Here is an 18,075-nt window from a genome sequence, read left to right on the forward strand (position 1 = left end):
CTGCATTATTATAATGGCTCTTTCTTGCCTCAAAAACTAAAGACATCCGCAAGTGATTGTCTTGATATATAATTCTATTGCCTCCCTAGTACGTGTGCACTCAGTAAGATTAATTGCATTACACTTCAACCCAAACAACAGAGACAATCTTGTTAGATCTTCCATACAATCTTGTTTTATTAATATAGCCAATTATATATTCTACAGAGTTGCATTTGAAATGAGTTATCCTGATATTGCCCACGTCTCTGGACAGATACTTTTCCAATTCTTTTTGCATAGCTCTCTCCATTAAAGAGAGGTATTGTGTCAAGAGCAAAAATTATTCAAAGGACTTAAAATTGCTGTGTCTTGGCACAGGCACTGATGGCAATACCAACTGAGCAAGACTTACCTGGTAAAGGACACCCTAAGATTTCCAGCCTCATACAGATGCTGCCTTCTTCATACCAGGAACGAGGGTTTATGCGGATGTAGCGTGCAACCAGTGGCACAGGCAGCATATTGAGAACAGGGATCTCCTTCTCACTGTTTCCCTCAAAGATCTGTGCAGGCACCAAACACATGAAAATGCTAAGATCAGTTATTCAAAATACTTTTGGAACAAAAGGATCAGGTAAAGTCACCTGGTTACAGCCCCAGACGGATAGCGCTATTGAGAGAGGGGCAGAGGAGCAGGTGCCCACACCCTCCCTCCGTAATGGGCATTTGAGTACATTATATGACCCCATGGAACAGTGGCCTGATGCCAACCCATGCACATGTCTCATCTCAGGTAGTGTCAGGGCAGCATTCACTGCCCTGCTCAGACACATGGAGATTTCCCTTAAAGGATAGCCCGAGCCTCTCCCTGTGTTACATGATGTGCTCTTAAATTTACTTCAGGCTGATGGGACCACTGAGAGATGTTCCTTTTGTACTGACTGATGTTGCAAACCAAAGCTCCATATGGACAGTCCCCATCTCTATCCTATTTGCTTCACCTCATAAAGAAAAACGTCTGCTTCTTGGGACTCACCACATCTCCAGATTCATTTCTGACAGCAGTCCATGCATGGCTGTCATTGCTCACCAATACTCTGAAGGAGGTCACCCAGTTACTCCTGGAAAAAGACAAAGAGGGCTGGAGTTATTTTTCCACAGCTAAAATTGACTGCAAATTTTGTCTCACGCTATAAAGCATGTAAGGTTGCTAGCAATGGAAATCCCACTTGGCAGAGCCATATCAACACTTAGATGAAAAAAGTGACATGTGAATCTAGATTTAGCAGATGATCAAAAAATCCTAGTGAACAGAAGCAGAGAAAAGCCCAAGTGAGTATTCTGGAATTCCAGGACGTGAGAGAACACTGCTTTCCTGGAGGGGCCACTTATCCTGAAAGAAAAACATCATGTACATTCACTCCGATGTTCAGAAGTCTTACCTTTACAGCCTCACAATATTTTTTATTTCTGCTGCTGTCATCATAGAGCTTAGGAAAAAATAAATTAAAACCTCTACAAAGTCTGCCAGTTTTAAGAAGGAACATTTTCATTCCCTGGTTCAGATTTTCCTTCTGTTTTCAGGCTGATTCCACTCCTTGCTATGAGCATTAGGCCTCCACCTGGCACGGGTCTTGAGAAGACTATGGCTTGTGAACCACAGCCTGCAATAATTCCTGGTTTTATTAGCAGTAGAGGAAGATGCACATAATTCTCCCCCTGTACAGCAGAGTGCAATTGATCACAGCACTAGCACACTACTACACACCGAGATCAGACTTTAATACGGTGAGATACCCTAGATACCAGTTTCCTAATTTATAGGAAAATACCCTAATACAACAAAAACAAAATCTTCGTTCATGTTAAGACAGTACCTTGCCTGTGTTCAACCAAAGAGGTGAAATAGGTCATTGATTCCCACAACCTGAGTGGAGCAAAACTGATGTGGTTCTTTAAGCATTTCCCATGGCAACATGTACAGCTACAGAGAAGGTAATGCCCCAAATATCTCATCATGCTTTCTGTTCTGAAGAAGTAATGGTAATTTGCTTTTTTCATAACAGCAATTTCCAATACACAGTGACTTAGAGGAGAGTCATGCCTTGGAGATACCTTTGTACTTTAAAGTCACTCCAGATTATTAAATCCTGTTTTCATGTATGTAAACTGATCACGGGTAACCAGCTGTCCTCTAAAGCAGTCTTTCTTAAAAGCAGGTTCTTAGCTGAACTGTGTATTAAAGGTGTTGGGGGTGAAAGCAGAGCGAGGAAAGCTCCTGGGATTAGAAAGAACTGGGGCACTTATGGGAGATGCAACAGGTCATAAGGCACCTAAGGAAGCCCCCAACACAAAAAGGACATGGAGCTGTTGGAGCAAGTCCAGAGAAGGGCAACAAAGATGATTAAAGGGGCTATGGAGTACCTCCCCTACAGGGACAGACTGAGAGAGCAGGGGCTCTTCTGTCTAGAGAGAAGGCTCAGAGAAGAGCTTACAGCAGCCTTCCAGAACTTGAAGGGGCCTACAGGAAAGTTGGGGAGAAACTTTTTATAAAGGCAGGTAGAAACAGGACAAGGAGAAATGGTTTTAAACTGGAAGAGGGTAGAAAGAAATTCTTCACTTTGAGGGTGGTGAGACACAGGAACAGGTTGCCTGGTGAGGCTGTGGATGCCTCCTCCCTGGAAGCATTCAAGGCCAGGCTGGATGGGCTGTGAGCCACCTGGTCTAGAGGGAGGTGTCCCTGCCTATGGCAGGGGGTTGGAATAAGGTGATCTTAAACGTCCATTCCAACCCAAACCATTCTATGATTCTATGATTCCACCCAGCGAAGACAGAAAGGAAGAATTTCAGAAATGGTCAACACCAAAACCAGAGGAAGAAGGAAACCAAAATAAGAGGAAAAAATAACTTTTCCCATTGAAAAAGAAATCAAGTCTGAGAGAAATAATCCCAGGTTTGAATGGGGGACGCATGTACTCAATGCACATAACTGAATTAGGGCCAGTTTACAGAGTGAGGATAAACAACCAAAAGAGGCAGTGTTACAAACCAGGAGACATCATTGCTTCTGAAGCACCCCCCAGCTAGGACTTATTTTCCATATTTTAATTTTCTCACTCCGTATACTCAATAGAAGTTCAGACTTTTCCCGGAGGAAAATGTATATTAATCTTTGTACACATAATCCATCCTGAGCGATAACAAGTGAAATGCTTCTCAGAGGCAGCCTGCCAATTAAAATACAGATGGGATCACATCCAGACTTGTACAGTTACAGAAGAGGAGGATTTCAGAGGATCCTGGGAGTACACAAATCAGCACGATGGCTTGCCTGTAAGGAATAAACATCCTCTTTGCACTTGTGAGGTACAGAATAAACACAGCACAGGTGACCTTCTCCTTCCCACTAGCAATAAATACCAAAACCGTGTCTATGGGTGTAAGTTCTTCCTCTTTTTTCCCTCTACCTATCATAAGGAAAAAAAAAAAAAATGCAAAAAAAAAACAAAGAAACAAAGCCATTAACCAAGCAAAAAGCCTCTGCCACTGCTAAGGAAATTGAAGTAAATTCAGTTTCCCCTCCAAAAAGGGCATCTTCTGTCTTGAAGTCACATTTCTAGCTGAGTGTCTTTAAATTCAGGGTACTTCTATGGAACCAGATCAGCATTCACATGATCAACCTGCTTGAAAGCTGCAGGTATTTCACACACGTGCAGCACAGAAGGTCTGATACTTCCAAGAAGCAAATGGATGTGGTGCACATGCTCCAACCACCAGCCTGTCTGAGTATGGCAAGCACGGCACTTTCTGGAACTGAAGAGTTTGACACATGCAGAGTGCGTGTTTTATTGGGGTATACACAGAAATGTGAAGTGTTCAGAGAAACTCATCACAGAAACAGAACAGCTGAAGTATTAAAAGTTACCTCTAGCTCATCACGCACCAGCACAAAGATGAGCTCAGGCACCACCTCCATGCCTGCCCCCATTTCATCTGAGCTACAAAATGGCTGTGAGATTCAGATGTGACAGGAATTATTTGGATTCAGGTGTTTCCCATTAATGATTCCTTGTGAGATTTATGCCAGCCTTAACTTTTCAAGAGAAAATTATCTGAGAAATCTCAGTGTGTTTTGCTAAGACTAGTCAGCAAGTTAACCAGCAAGTGAATGCAAGTATCAAAATACAATCCAAATTTACTCACTGTAATGGATTTCAAAAAAAGCATTTTTTATAATTAGCTAATTTTCATCCTTGATGCATTGTCTACAGACTATGCTTATCTGGAGATCTTCAATTTTAAATTCAGTTTCCTATGATGAATGAGAAATGTTCAGCTTATCCATTTCCATCCAAAAAACCAAGCTGGGGGGAAGCCTAAGCAACTCACCCATGGACAGAGGGGAAACTTTATCAAAGCATGGAGCAGATTTCCTCCATGAGCAACAGTGGAGAGGTGCCAGGAGGTTTGCCTGACCTCCAGCAGGTGAGCACATCAACCTCTGACTTCTGGATATGGTTTTAGTTTGTGCTGTGTGAACTATTTAGAGCCAAGCTTCTCCATTATGGACAACTGTGTGAGCAACAGGTGAGTTGTTCCAGCTTCAAAGGATGCTCATCCGCACCACCCAGTCCCACAGGATTTAAGGCAAACAGGCAAAGATTCAACCCCATAGCCACTGAGATGCTGCAGAGCAGACCAGAACGCATTGGCAGAGTTCAGGTGAGCATCACCAGACTCCAAGCTGACTGTGTCATTGCATTTGCTGTCAGGGCAATCTAATCTGTCTACATTGCAAAACTCAAAAGTAGGAAATAAAAACTATAGGCAAACAGATTTGTATCCTTCAACAATACATAAATCGACAAGTCCAAGTGCTTGAAATAGAAGAATTTATAAAAAAAAAATGCTAGGCAAACATTAGATTAATCTCTAATGATGCAATACAATCAGTGTGCTGGCAGTTAATGATTTTCTGATTGAAAAAGCAATCTGTAATCTCACGTAAATAAATATAAAACCATTAATATAGCCTAATAACATTTCCGTGGTTAACATTTTAAAGCACCAACTGCCCAACAGTTTCAAAAATAAGCCAAGTTAAAAAATACTCTGGCTAACCACAGGTAGCCCAGCAAGTCCTACAAACTAATTAAAATGAACATGATTTAAAGAGATGGAGCTTGAACAGCAAGCAAGGGTGGGCTTTTTTTTTTTAATAATTGAAATCTTTGAATATTTAATTTTTAAAATTGCTTCTAGCTGACTTAAATGAATACACTGCTGTGAGATCTGGCTCTTTGGAGGCCCTGTGAAGAAAAGCTCAAGGCAAGAAATTCTCTTGCTCTGAATGAATTAAACATGGATTTTATTATATTTTTTTCCTAACTCCCTTCTCAGTGAATTCGTAAATGTGTTTCCCATCCAATGGCAGCATCTTACAGTGAGTTTTTGTAAGATTTTAGTCTCTGGCCTTCCTTGAAAATCCATGGAATGGTTGAGTTGGAAGAACCTTAAAGCTCATTCAGCTCCAACCCCTGCTATGGGCTGCCTGCCCCCTCCAGCTCAGGCTGCCCAGGCCCATTGATGGATGTGGGCACCTTCAGGGATGGGAACCATGTAATTCTGGGCAGGAGCGCCAGTGGAAATCCAGCTGTAGTGTTTCCCAAAGTACTGTGCTTTCACGCTTTGAAAACACTGTATAGCCCCAAGCCTCTTGCATGGGGTCAAAGATATCCTTGGCCTTAAAGGTTTTACAGTTTTAAAACTTTTCATTCACAGGCCACTCCTTGCAAAGGGATCTGCACGTGCTTGAAATTCTTCCTCCACCACACCTTCCCCATCTTTTATATCTGCTAAATACAATCAGCCTCTGATTGCTCTGACAGTAAACAGCAGAAACTGCCACTTGTGTGCACAGCTCTGAGCACACTTACAGCAATGCTGAAAGGGCTCCTGCCTACTGAGTATGCACAAAGACATGGCCAAGCTCTTGATGTGTGCAAGAGGAATGCTGGCTTGGGAAGGAGAAAAGGAGCAGCTGCACAACAACCTATTGGTAACCCCATACTTAGTCACTCTCATTGCAAAGAGGCATAATCCACATTAAAAGATATACAAATCAATGCTGTGGGTAATACACTTGACTAATCTGTTTCCTGTACTTTTCTGGTATATCCTTTTCCTAAAAGCTTCAGCTCATTTGGTTTAAAGCTTCCCATTGTAGTAACCTTCCCCTTCTGAACACCCCCAGGAGCAAGGCAGGCTCTCCCCCCCACAAGGCATCTCCACCATGCCAGAGTTAGGGAAAGAGCCCACGGCAGGGCTTGGAACTAGATCTTTAAGGTCCCTCCCAACCCAAGCTGTTCTATGATGATAACTAGTGACACTGAAATCAGATTGTTGCATAACTTGCATGATGTATTTGATATAATGTCAGTGGACTGGGAACTCAACTCAGTGAGACCTGACTTCAGGGAGGCTGTAACAATCTCTGCAGTCCTGTCACCCAGTCAGGGCCAATATCAGCTCACATTGATTTAATGCACCTTAACAGTTTGTGTCCGTACGCAGCAGCTGCCTATTTTATTACAGGATGGGAATAAAACACTGAGACATTTTCATTGAATTTGCTGAAGTTGTTATTCAGGGTTCTATTTTCACATCCTCAACATGGGGAAAAATGGTATTGCTTTGGAAGTCAATGCCAAATATGTCTGTTTTTCTCGTGAACTGGACCATGTTTACAATTTATTCCACTGTGCTTCCAAAGCAGTGTTGTGTTTGATTTGTTTTATCACTGTGTTTTACCCCTTATTCTCACGTACTGTGCAAATTGTTTTCTTGGGTATCTGTAGCAACAACTCAAATACCAATAAATAACCACTCTGCTGTCCCAAATTCTAATGGTGCAACACTGGGCTATCCCTGATAAATTCCTGATTATTGGAATACCAAAGATGCTGATGAGACTCTCTCATCAAAAAGACAATCTTATTATTACTAAGACATAACAGGTGACTAAAAAGAGGGGAGGAAGGAAGAAATTTCGCCCTCTTGCAAGCATCAAATTTTACCATCTTGGAATCCACACTTAAGAACTGTCCCATAGAAATGAGTCTTGGCTCCTCAGGAAATGGAGGTGAACACTGCAGTAACAAGAAAGTGGGGCAACACGTTTAGCTCATGAGTCAAGAAAAAGCAGCATTCTTCACCACCCAAATCAGCAGCAAATAAACAGCACTGACTTGAGTTTAACCTCAGCTTGCTGCAGCCCTGCTGTTCCCTACTAGTGGTTTATAAAGAGAGATGCTGGGGGTCGTGATGGGCATTGAGGACTGCCATGTCCACACTTGTTTCCTTAAATTAAAAATGAATGGTTTGCATTTGAGTATATATATATTTTATATATAAATATATAAAATACATATTTATTTTATGTTATATATATTATAAATATATATAATAAATATATATTACAAATATTTTGAATTTCTCCTGCTAAACTGTGGAAATTTACTCCAGAATGAGCATTCTGCACAGCTTGTTGCATCCATGCTTTTTTACATTGTCACTTTATTTCCTGACAAGTAATATTAGTGCATCATTTAGCATGTTTGAAAGATTAACTTAAAGAGAATGCATCATCACAAATATAACTTGCTGAAACATCTCATCCACTTCTCTAAAAATCAAAACATCCTCTGCCTTGGAATTGTTGAAGCTTTGTATTAACACACCAAGTCTCTTTAAACATATGGGTTTAAGATGGCACTGAGCTATCAAGATTGTTTGGGTTGTGGGAAACATGTTGTCAAACTGCTAAGAGTGATTAATATTTTCTTCCCCTCTCTCAAAAGACTGCATATTTTAAACTATCACATCATTGCTTTAAATAAAGCCCAATTCCACTGTGATGCCTCCAGTGCCCCTCTCAGCCTTGAACAGTTGTTTGAAGATACATAATTCATAAAACTCAAAGATGTATTGGCAGAATTAAAGAGAATTACACGCTGTATTTCTCCCCCAAATATTCAGCCATAAACCCTTCGGTAGCTCAGCTAGATTGGATCTGTTGGCATCTTCAGTCTCTAAGAAGAGGATGTCATGTGCATCTCTAAAAGGTTACATCTCTCACACGACCTTCTTGAAAGGCAAACAAAACAGCTCTGCAAACAGAGTTCAGTAACATCCTTCTGCTAACAATGATATTCACAGTGAAGCAGTGTGGTAAGGGCCATGAGATGCTAATCCCCAAACCTGCTCAGTTCATAGGAAGAAATGTGTGCCCCACACACTGTCAAGGTGTTAGCTCTTATTCACACCAGCCCACACGAGCAGCACTGAGTTCCACATCTCATCAGAATGGAAGCCAGAAAGGAGCCCTGGTTCTCCGAGCTGTTCCCCACTGCCTCAGAAACTCAACATCTGCAGATCTTCTGGAGAGCCCAACCCACAGCTGGTATTGATGATGGTAAACAGAGTGCTTTGCCACGGTTTTGGGTTTCTCAGGAGTGCCTGTACTGCCCAAACTGCAACGCCCACCAAGTGCACATATTTGCTTTGACTGGTAAAGATCCTCCCAGTTCAGGAGGTTTCACGCAAGGCCTGTTTCTGCTTGTGACAGGAGAGGGAGAGAAAAGCAGAACAATCCATTTCCAAGTAGCTGTTATGGAATTTGCAGCCACACAGCTCAAGAACAGAATTTGACTTCGAGAAGTGTTTTTCTCTATAAAGGAAATGATTAAACAATTCAAGTATTCATTACTAACCAAGCATGGTTTCTTTCTTTCTTTCTCTAGTCAGGTCACGTGTGCTTTCAAGAGCTGTTTCAGGACATTGGCCTCTTCCTCCTTAATGCTCTCATGTCTCAAGCTCGGGCACAAATGTCCTGGGAAGGCAGACCAGAAAAGGCAACTTTGCAAGTGAAACTAAGAGAGGACAAACTAAGGTGGAACAGTTCTTGTCAGAGTACAAAGGCTGACAGCTTCATGCATTTTTGTGCTCTTTGCATTATGTCAGGCGTGACCTTTAGGCTCATCCATTTCCTATGAAGTCCCTCAAACTGATAAACAAGGCTGAGGTGAAAAAGACCATCTCTGCTTGGGTGGAGCAGGCATCAGCAAAGCCAGACGACAGCTGCCAGGGCTGTTATAAAGAAGTAACGGGTTGTTTCCTGCGCCAGTAAGCTAGCTTTGGCTACAGCATCAGAAGTAGCTGCAGAATCGAAGGCCAGATTCCCAGTGGCTCCAGGATTGCAGCCTCACAGCGTGGAGCAGAGTGATTTCCTGCTGCACTCAGTGCAGTGCCCTTGCCTGCCTTTCCTTGTCATTACATGTCCCCATTAAGTCAGCTGCTAAAGGGACAGGGACAGGTATGAATCTGATCTGGGCAGTAGTTCACAGGTGACTTTCATTTAAGTAATTTTTTTCCCCGCTTTGTTCAAGCTTCTTGTTCAATATGAAGACAGAAAAATTGCTTTTTCTGATTCTTAATCTGTATCACATAATAGCATTGGTGAACCTAGCACACACATATCCCGGTGTCTTGACTTTCTTATATAATGCTGGGAAAATCTCCAAGGCTTAAATAAAATCCTACCTTGGCTCTCAGGCTTGGCAGGCTTTTGCTTCTAATACGACACAGAAGAGAAGGCTGTTTTCTGTCTCTCCTACCCAAAATAAGCTTATTTTCCACTATACCTTTGTTTCTATTATCTATGAATGCACTTTTCCTGTCACATAACTTCATAAAGTTGGGAAGATGCCTCAGGTAGCATAACGGCATCTTTTGTACAAACTCCCATTTCATCAGTAGTGCTTTTTGATACTGGCAGCAAAGCATAAGAGGAAGATTACGTCTCTCTCCTTTGTCTCTAGTGCCCACTGTAATAGAACACTCACCAAAGCACCTGCCCACAGCAACACAAGTCCCACCAGGCTGGTGTCTGATGCAATCCTGATGCCATCACGAGTACCAATGTACCCACCAGTGCTCCTCAACTCCAACCCAAGGCATTCTTTGCTTCATGCTCAGTCTCTTCTAGATTCCATTTCTCTTCATGCAGCTCCTGTCCACCCCAGGGTTTCATGGTTTTAATTCCCTCTCACTTCCTTGACTGCTGGAGGGATGCCCCACTACAACTAATTTGGAAAGTAGCACGTGACATTGCTATGGACACATTGTCCCCTAGTGCTGTGATGCTGGAAACCATAGGATACCCATCCTGGTCCAGATGAGGGCTACATATTGAAAATCTTATTTTGGTACCTCTATGAGTATCAAGTTAATTTTAAAATCTAGAGACTGACACGTAAAAGATGACCCAAACATCAACTAAAGAGATTTCATCTCTTCTATCTGATGATGGTGGCTGAGGAAATGAGGTGGAGTCGAGGGAGGCCACTTCCACAAACTAAGTTAGAAACATGTAATCATTAAGGTTGGAAAAGACCACTAAGATCATCTAGTCAAATCACTGACCCATGCTACCATGCCTACTACAGCAGACCCTGACAAGAGAAGCTACATTTTCCAGGAGATACTGACCTGCCCCACACTGCACCACTGCTCCACGAGGCAGAAATGTGCCAATTTCACTGCAAGCTGAGCAACAACTCAGGAAGAGCCTGGATTAGCTCTCCCAGCATCAGCCCCAATCCTCCTGAAGGCCATCACCACTCTGCCCACCAACTTTTCATGGAGCAAGACTCAGTTAAGAACAAAACCAAAAACAAAACCTCCAAAAACCCAGACAGTACCAGCTACAAATAGAACATAGAGTCTGGCTGCAAACTCACAGTACAGCCAAACTAAAAATAGCAGTGTGACAAGATAAAGCAGTGCAGTGCTGGTGTTGATGAGAATAGCAACGTCAAGGGTATGAATACAAGAAAGAATAAGCCTTTGCTACTGTAATTATCCAATGCAGAACAGTGTGGAATAAATATAGAAACCCTATTGCCAAAAAGGCTCTCACTTCCACTCGGTTGTTTAAAGAAACAAAATATCAGAAAATTAAAGAGTAGAAGGAAAATTATATCTTTTTAATGTTTTTCCTAGCTATGGTGATGTTTCCCTTTTTTCTTGTTTCCCTTTTATTGTGCATCACACAGATTTTCTTAATGAGGGATCTGACCAGAACCGATCTTATACTGTGCATCTCCTGTGTACTTGCTGGAAAAGGCTTCTCCCCACATGCAGGGTAATTTGCTCACATAATGCAGTGAGACCCAACCAGAAGTTAAGCGAGACTGAGTGAACACTGTACAGAGTTCAGGAAGAATATAAACCTTCACCTCCAGGTCCTGTGATGCCAACTGATTGCTCTGCTCCTGGTATACAGTTAACATCTCATTCCAATTGTATCGTAGCAATCTGAGCACCTACACTCAGAAGCAGGCCACAGATGAGTAAGTGCACACAAATGCATACAACTCTTTGCAAAGCAGTTATTGCCCAGTGCAATATACTCAGCCAATAACTCAAGAAATAACCAGAAAGCTCACAGTCGATTTCAGTGTTGGAAACAGCCAACATTGGGGAATCAACTGTGGTAGACCTGGGCTATACATGGCTGGATTGCCTCTTTGCAGCGACAGAATTAGGCTACTGCCTGACTTGTTGCAATCTCTCCTTAAAATCTTCATAGCAAGTAGACCTGAAATGCACAGAGTCCTCCTCCCATCCATAAAGCCCAAACTGCATGCCTGCTACCGAACAGCTCACTCCTGGTCAAAACCTTCCGCATGGGTTTGGGTTGTTATAAATTTAGAACAAAAAGTAAGGATATAAAAAGCTGTTTTAATTTCAGAACCATATTGGAGTGCCACCATTTACTCTTTAATATGATAAGCTAATCAAGTTAATTCTGGAAAAGAATTAGAAAGCTTAACAGAATGAAATTTGGCTAAATAAGTATAAAGGCATATAACCTGCTGCCTCCTTTAACAGATGTAAATAACGACTATAGAAGTTTGCTACCTTTAAAGTTGCATTTTATGCCACATACAAGCGCTTTGCCTTTCAGTGTTCCTCCATTCAATACTCAACTTCATGCATCATTTCCATTCTTTCTTTTTCTTGAAAAACAGAAGCACACTGCAGCATGAATCCTTTGGCTTGAAAGTTCATAATCTCAAGGAAAAAAATCAAGCATGTACTTACGACCAGAGAGAATTTCTTCCTTGTGTGATGACTCCAGTGAATTTTGTTAGCCTTCGAGCATCTACTTCAATCCACTGAAATGGATCATTTCTTCCTGCACACCAAGCACCATCATAAAAATCATTTTCGTTAACACCTGCCTGAAAAAGAAAGCAGAACTCTTCATAAATCAGAACCAGGAAACCAAAGGTCTTTCTTGGGAAAAAGAAAAGAAAACATGAAGTCATCATTCATTTCATTTTCTCCTTTGGCTCAATTTTAAGCACCCTGAGACTGTCATTCTCCACAGTTATATGGAATGGCCAAAATGTTTTCTTGCTCAAAGTGTGTGGGAGAAAGAACTCTGCAAAACCCCTTCAAAACCTGAGAGCCATTACTTACAAATATAGCTCAGAGAGCACAAACAGAACTTCAGTCTAGTCCAGTCCACCTGTCTGTGCCTGCGGCCTGACAGAGCCTTCACCAAAAACAAATTACCCACATGGTCTTCAGAGTGATGGAAGTCCTAAAAAGTGATCTCTGCTTCATCTCAGTAATAGTCTGTGGTGGAGTTAACTCTTCCTCCTCCAGAATCAGCAAGAGAGACTGTAAAGCATATGGAAACAGCAATGCCGTGTTCCACCAGTTCTCATTCCCATCACTAAATTTTCAACATCAGGGATTTTCAGACCTTACAGAAAATCAAGTTTAAGAACTCAGGAGTGCCAGCTCCCTGCTGGACTCCAGCTTGCTTACCAATCTATACTCTGAACTGTATCAACAATAAACCCCACAAGCAGTCTTCTACACATTTTCAAAGGGGAGATAGCCACAAGATATTTTTATTTTGCACAATCTAAGCACACAAGAAATAACAAAGAAACATGTCATGCCAGGTCTTCAGATATTGATCTTGTTACTGAAACTGAGGAAATGTTCTGCATCAAGCTGGCTACTGTCATGGAAAGCACAGAAGCTTCTCCATATGGTTCTCAGAGGCTACATTTATTTTTATGTTATATCATCTGTGTTTAATGTGGATTTATCATTGCCATCCATGCAACTCCAAAAAAGGATATTTTTAAATATTTCCCAAATAGAAATGAAGAGTATGGAAAACTTTGAAAGTGTGTATTAGAGACTCCTTTAAGCTCTGACATACAGCTATTCTATATTGTGATTGAAATTATAGCCATCATTGGATTGAGATTACAGCCGTAGCTGGGTAACAATGTCAGAGACTGACATAACTGTCTGTCTCCATTTGTACATAGAATTTCTGTCACAGGTGCTGGATTGGTCTAATCCACAAAAAGGAGATGCAGCTGTCAATCCTATTTCTCCAGACTGAGTCTGGTAACATCTGAAGAGAGCACTGCAAAGCCGACACAGATTCAATTCCTGAGGCTTCTCATTTTCTACAGCCTTCAAATCTAAGATCAGGGAAGCTTAAGTATTATTAGTTTTCCTGCACTGGCCAAATTTATATGAAGCCACTTACTTCTATGGCCTCACTCCAGTATCTTAAAAGCAAAGCTCATATACAAGGGGAAGCACATTGCATGGTGAGGAACTCCATTAATGAAAGAGAAATTCTTCAAGGAGGCCTGAACAGTGGGAAACACAACACAGATATGATCACTGCCTTAGTTAAACCTTTCTCAAGCAAAGGTTTCAGAGCATTTTAAAATGAAATGGAATTTGATGGAGCCTTAGGGTTGAAAACCAGTGCTTGCCAGGAAGCATTACAATCTGCAGAGCACCTTGAACCAACGTCATGCTAATCCCCTGCTCGCTGATGGCATTCCACCAATTCTGCCCATATCTCCCATTGCTGTGGCTGGGACCCTCAGTCTGCAATCAGACTAAGAGTGCTGCCCATTAGCATGATGCTTGTTGCATTGTAAACTTTTCCTCTACAAGGAAAGACAGAAAGAGAGGAGAATTATTATTCAGTAGTTTAAATTAATATCGCATTTCTATGGAAAGCTTTCATTCCGGAAAGATGAGAACAATTATCATGAAATACTCCTCAAAGAACAAAGATAAGTTGGAATTCCAGCATCCAACATCAGGTGCCACCCAACACAGGGTTCTGCAGAAGCAGATCCTCGAGGGCATTACACAGCCCTGCTAAGTCTGGCGTGTGCTTGGTGACAAGCATACGCACCACAGCAACAGGACTGAAATTCACAAGCCTTAAAACTTAATGCTGAAAAGCAAGGTACACGAAGAGAGCTGCAAAATGTAAGTGCTGCTAATTTTTAGCTGATTTCAAAGGGAGCAGTATCTAAGGAGAAATAAGCGCCAGACATAGTGGTAACTCCTAATGGTCAAGGGCGTTGGGGAATTGCTGTGTCTATAGCATACAGATAAGCTTTCAGTAGCAGAGAAAATTGTGGATTGGAGGATTATTAGAAATCTCCTTTGAGAGCTAAGGTTGTAGCAGAGAAAAAGGCTACATTTCAACAAGAAAATACAGCAGAGCAGTCACTGAAGTTGAAGCTCACCATGAGCTGGGTGCTGTTGCATTATTTGTATACAGGCCTTCTAGAGCCATAGGATAACTTCACGTGCCAGAGAACTGCAAAAATAGCTGTTGTATATTAAGAAAATCATTCCACGTAGAACTTGCAGCTGAAGGAAATGACAACGTGAAAATCTGTATCAAGCAGCAGTGTGACATGAAGTTTGTGCTCACAGGAAAAAAGAATCCACAAACAAACAAACCAATCTACCAAGTAAAACGTACAATCTTTCTACGCAAACATCTCAGACCAAAGAAGAGAGAGAATCTCCCATTTAAGCTGGCATTGGAGCAAAGGTCCTTCCACTCAAAACCCCACAGCACTGCAGAGAGGGCACAGAGCTACAGCATTGAGGAAAGGAGACTTTTTTGGTAGAATAAATTAACAGAATCCATCATCACAGACCTGGCAGAAGCATTATTATTATAACCAGCAGGTGAACATAGGGGAGATCAGGGCAGCCACAATAACCTGGGAGACAGGACACCAAAAGAGACCAAGCCAGCCTCCCCTAAGCCTCACCTACCTTTGGGAAGGAAGGGCTGCCTGCTGTTCGTTTCCCAGCAGAAGACTGCTCCCTCAGCTTCCATTGGAGGCTCCAAACCACCACTAGGAGATCCATCATTTACACCAAAGACTCTCCTCCTACTTCAAGGTGGTGTTACTGGTGGTAATTGGATACAAGGCTAGATCGGTTCCTGGTCTGAACCCATATGTTATTCTTATGTTTGTAAATAAAGTGGACTTTAACAGAATCTCAGAATGGTAGGGGTTGGAAGGGACCTCTAGAGATCATGAAAAAGCACAGCCAACACAGAGTTCAGAGATTTGCATCACAGTTCTTGATACATCTATATATAGTTTTATAGAATCATTAAGGTTGCAAAAGATCACTAAGATCCTCAATCCAACCCCAGCCTACCCCCACCATGCCAACTAACAACAGCCCTCAGAGCCACATCTCCACAGTTCTTGAACACTCCTTGAACAGAACAGCATGTTGCAGCATTGCCACTCTTTCTGAGAAGCAGAAAACTGCTCAGCCCTCAGTACAACTATATTGCAGAGCCCACAAGTGGGACCTCACATGCACCCAATTGCTGCACCTGGGCCCCTTCCACTCAAGCTGGCTCTGCTGCTGGAGAGACTGCAGATTGATTTACTGGGCCTCCTGACAAAAACTAACCCATTAAATCTACTGAAGTTGAAAAAGAGAAACACAAGAAATAGAGAAATAGAGTTTTGGACCCACGAAGTAGCTAAGCACAACATTAATGCTAAATAAAAGCGGAGAAAGCAGACTGTCTGCTTATGGCTTACAAATTGCAGAATCTTTTGTAGCATATTTGTTGCCTTTGAAAAGCAGCCTCAGGGCAAGAGCTTCACTTAGAGCCACATACTTCCAATTAACTGCTGTCATTAACTGCTGGCAAATGGCAAAAAGTCGTTGATAGTGGGAGTCTCCTTGTAGACATAGATGCTCCCTGTAGATGCCCCTGCAGCCACGCAGGGAGCACCCACTTCTGCTCACCCACAGAGCTCTGCTGGGGTTTGCACCCTCAGCACGTGACTTCTATAACCAGGGAAATAAACCCCACAACTTTAAGGGTGATCCATCAACCCTGCTCACTGCTCCAATTCCAGCGTTTCCCCTTCGCTTGAATTACATGAGCTGTCAAGGCAGTCAGAACCAATAACTATCCACTGGCTCCCTTTATGTAGCCGTACAACCTGAAGCCATTCTCCCACTTAGCAGCAAAATGGATGTTACCTGAATATTAAGCCTTCCTCTGTGGGCCCCGAGGCCGTATCGCTTTGCTGTAGAGGCATGGAGCTGGAAGTCAGTAATTTTTAGTGTCTCTAGACCAAGTGGAGGACAATCTACAAAACAAAAGATTTATTAAAACTTAATATATATAGTGTGTATTGATTTATTTTAAAAAAGCAAACTGTAAACAGGCATTCCAAGTGTTTTGGTTTCACTTGTGCCAAGCTGGCCTGGGCTTTCAGCTGGTGTAACGAGCACAGCACCAATGAAGTCGATGAGAAATGGCAGTTCTCATGAAACCAATGAAGCAATGCTGATTTACACCAGTGAGGATCTGGCTTTTTGTCACTTGCATAAAATTAATATTGCTTGCTCTATGCTTTTGTCTTTCACAGATATGCAGAATATTTCCTGTCCAGTGTGTTTCAGTACAAGATGCCAAGAGAATGGCCTTTTATTTTCCTGTCTTTTGGCATTTTTCTTTTTCATCTAGTTTTGATTTTTCCCCTGTACTCATTCCAAGCTACTGTATGAAGTTATGGTTCTAATTAAAATCTATTCTGGAAAGTTCAGTCACAGTTGTTCACATTGCACAATAGCATCTGTTACAGAGATCTGGGAGGCCGACCGCCGAGCTGCAGAGGTAATGACTGAGCACAAAGAGGGCAATTCTGCAACAAGGGGCCATCTCTCTTGGCTCCAAATTGCAAAAAGAAAGAAAAGCAGATCTCATTGCCCCAACAGTGAGCTGGGAATGAAGCAAGCTAGAGCTCAGAGCTCAGGCTTTGGAAGATAAGGCATTGGAAAGAGTCTACTTCATTGTTTTCAGAGAAAACACTGTGGTCTGAGATGACCCCAGTATTTGAGTCTCTCACTGTCCTCAGCGTATTTGTCCTGGAAACACTGTAGTTGGACTGGGAGGTGCACTCTGTGCTCTGCAGAAGGTGGACAAAAGCACAGAGGCATTCTGGCAGGGTCTGAATGGTAGAGCAGGGCACAGTTCAGGGGCCCTGAATTCAGCACTGACCAAGATTGAAAAGCCTGCACATGGCAGAGGTGGGAAACAGCGCCTCGGTGCTTATTTAGCCAGGTCTGACTCTCACACTGGTTTTGTATTGCTGTGCACAAACTGTCAAAACGTATACGAGATTTGCTGTGCTCCTGCTCAGCTCACAACAACCTAAAATCCCTCAGGAAAACCATTGTGTGCTATTTGTGCTAGCATTTGTATGCTCATCCTTAGGAAAGTTCTCACAGAAATCAGTGGCCAAAGTTTAATGTCTTCATCAGAGGCGGCAAAGACAAACGTTAATTACAGATGTATTTTCTTATGCACCAACTGCAATCGTAGTGGTGCACAAGAGACAGGCTGCAGACAGTTCTTCATTCTGAAGAGCTTTCAATCTAATTACCCCAAGCAGAGAAGAGACAGGATGGATAAGGAGAACCAAAGGACGGAGCAGCTCAGAGGATTTGGGTTTCATTGGCAGATGGGTTTAATTGCATTTCCTTCCAGACTGCTCCATCTTTCATTGCACTGCGACTGGAAGAAGTCTCAGGCTCTGACAGATCTTTACTGAGAGTAAATTACAGAGCGGGGGACTGCCTGCCTTCCTTTAGCAAGTTCAGTCCTGCAGACAGGTTGGGAAATGA

The 18,075-nt window shown here is 42.3% G+C and overlaps 1 protein-coding gene across 1 annotated transcript in view; it reads right to left on the minus strand.

Moving 5' to 3' along the window:
* CPXM2 (carboxypeptidase X, M14 family member 2) overlaps positions 1-18,075 on the minus strand; it is a gene marked incomplete at both ends in the record, with an annotated part of 63,539 nt that overhangs the window by 23,954 nt on the left and 21,510 nt on the right. The window contains 4 exon segments of the mRNA XM_079536353.1: positions 395-545; positions 1,019-1,103; positions 12,148-12,287; positions 16,426-16,535. Coding sequence (XP_079392479.1) covers positions 395-545; positions 1,019-1,103; positions 12,148-12,287; positions 16,426-16,535 — 486 coding nt within the window.

This window comes from Tetrao urogallus (assembly GCF_951394365.1).
Source record: "Tetrao urogallus genome assembly, chromosome: 5".
In the NCBI taxonomy this organism is placed as follows: Eukaryota; Metazoa; Chordata; class Aves; order Galliformes; family Phasianidae; genus Tetrao; species Tetrao urogallus.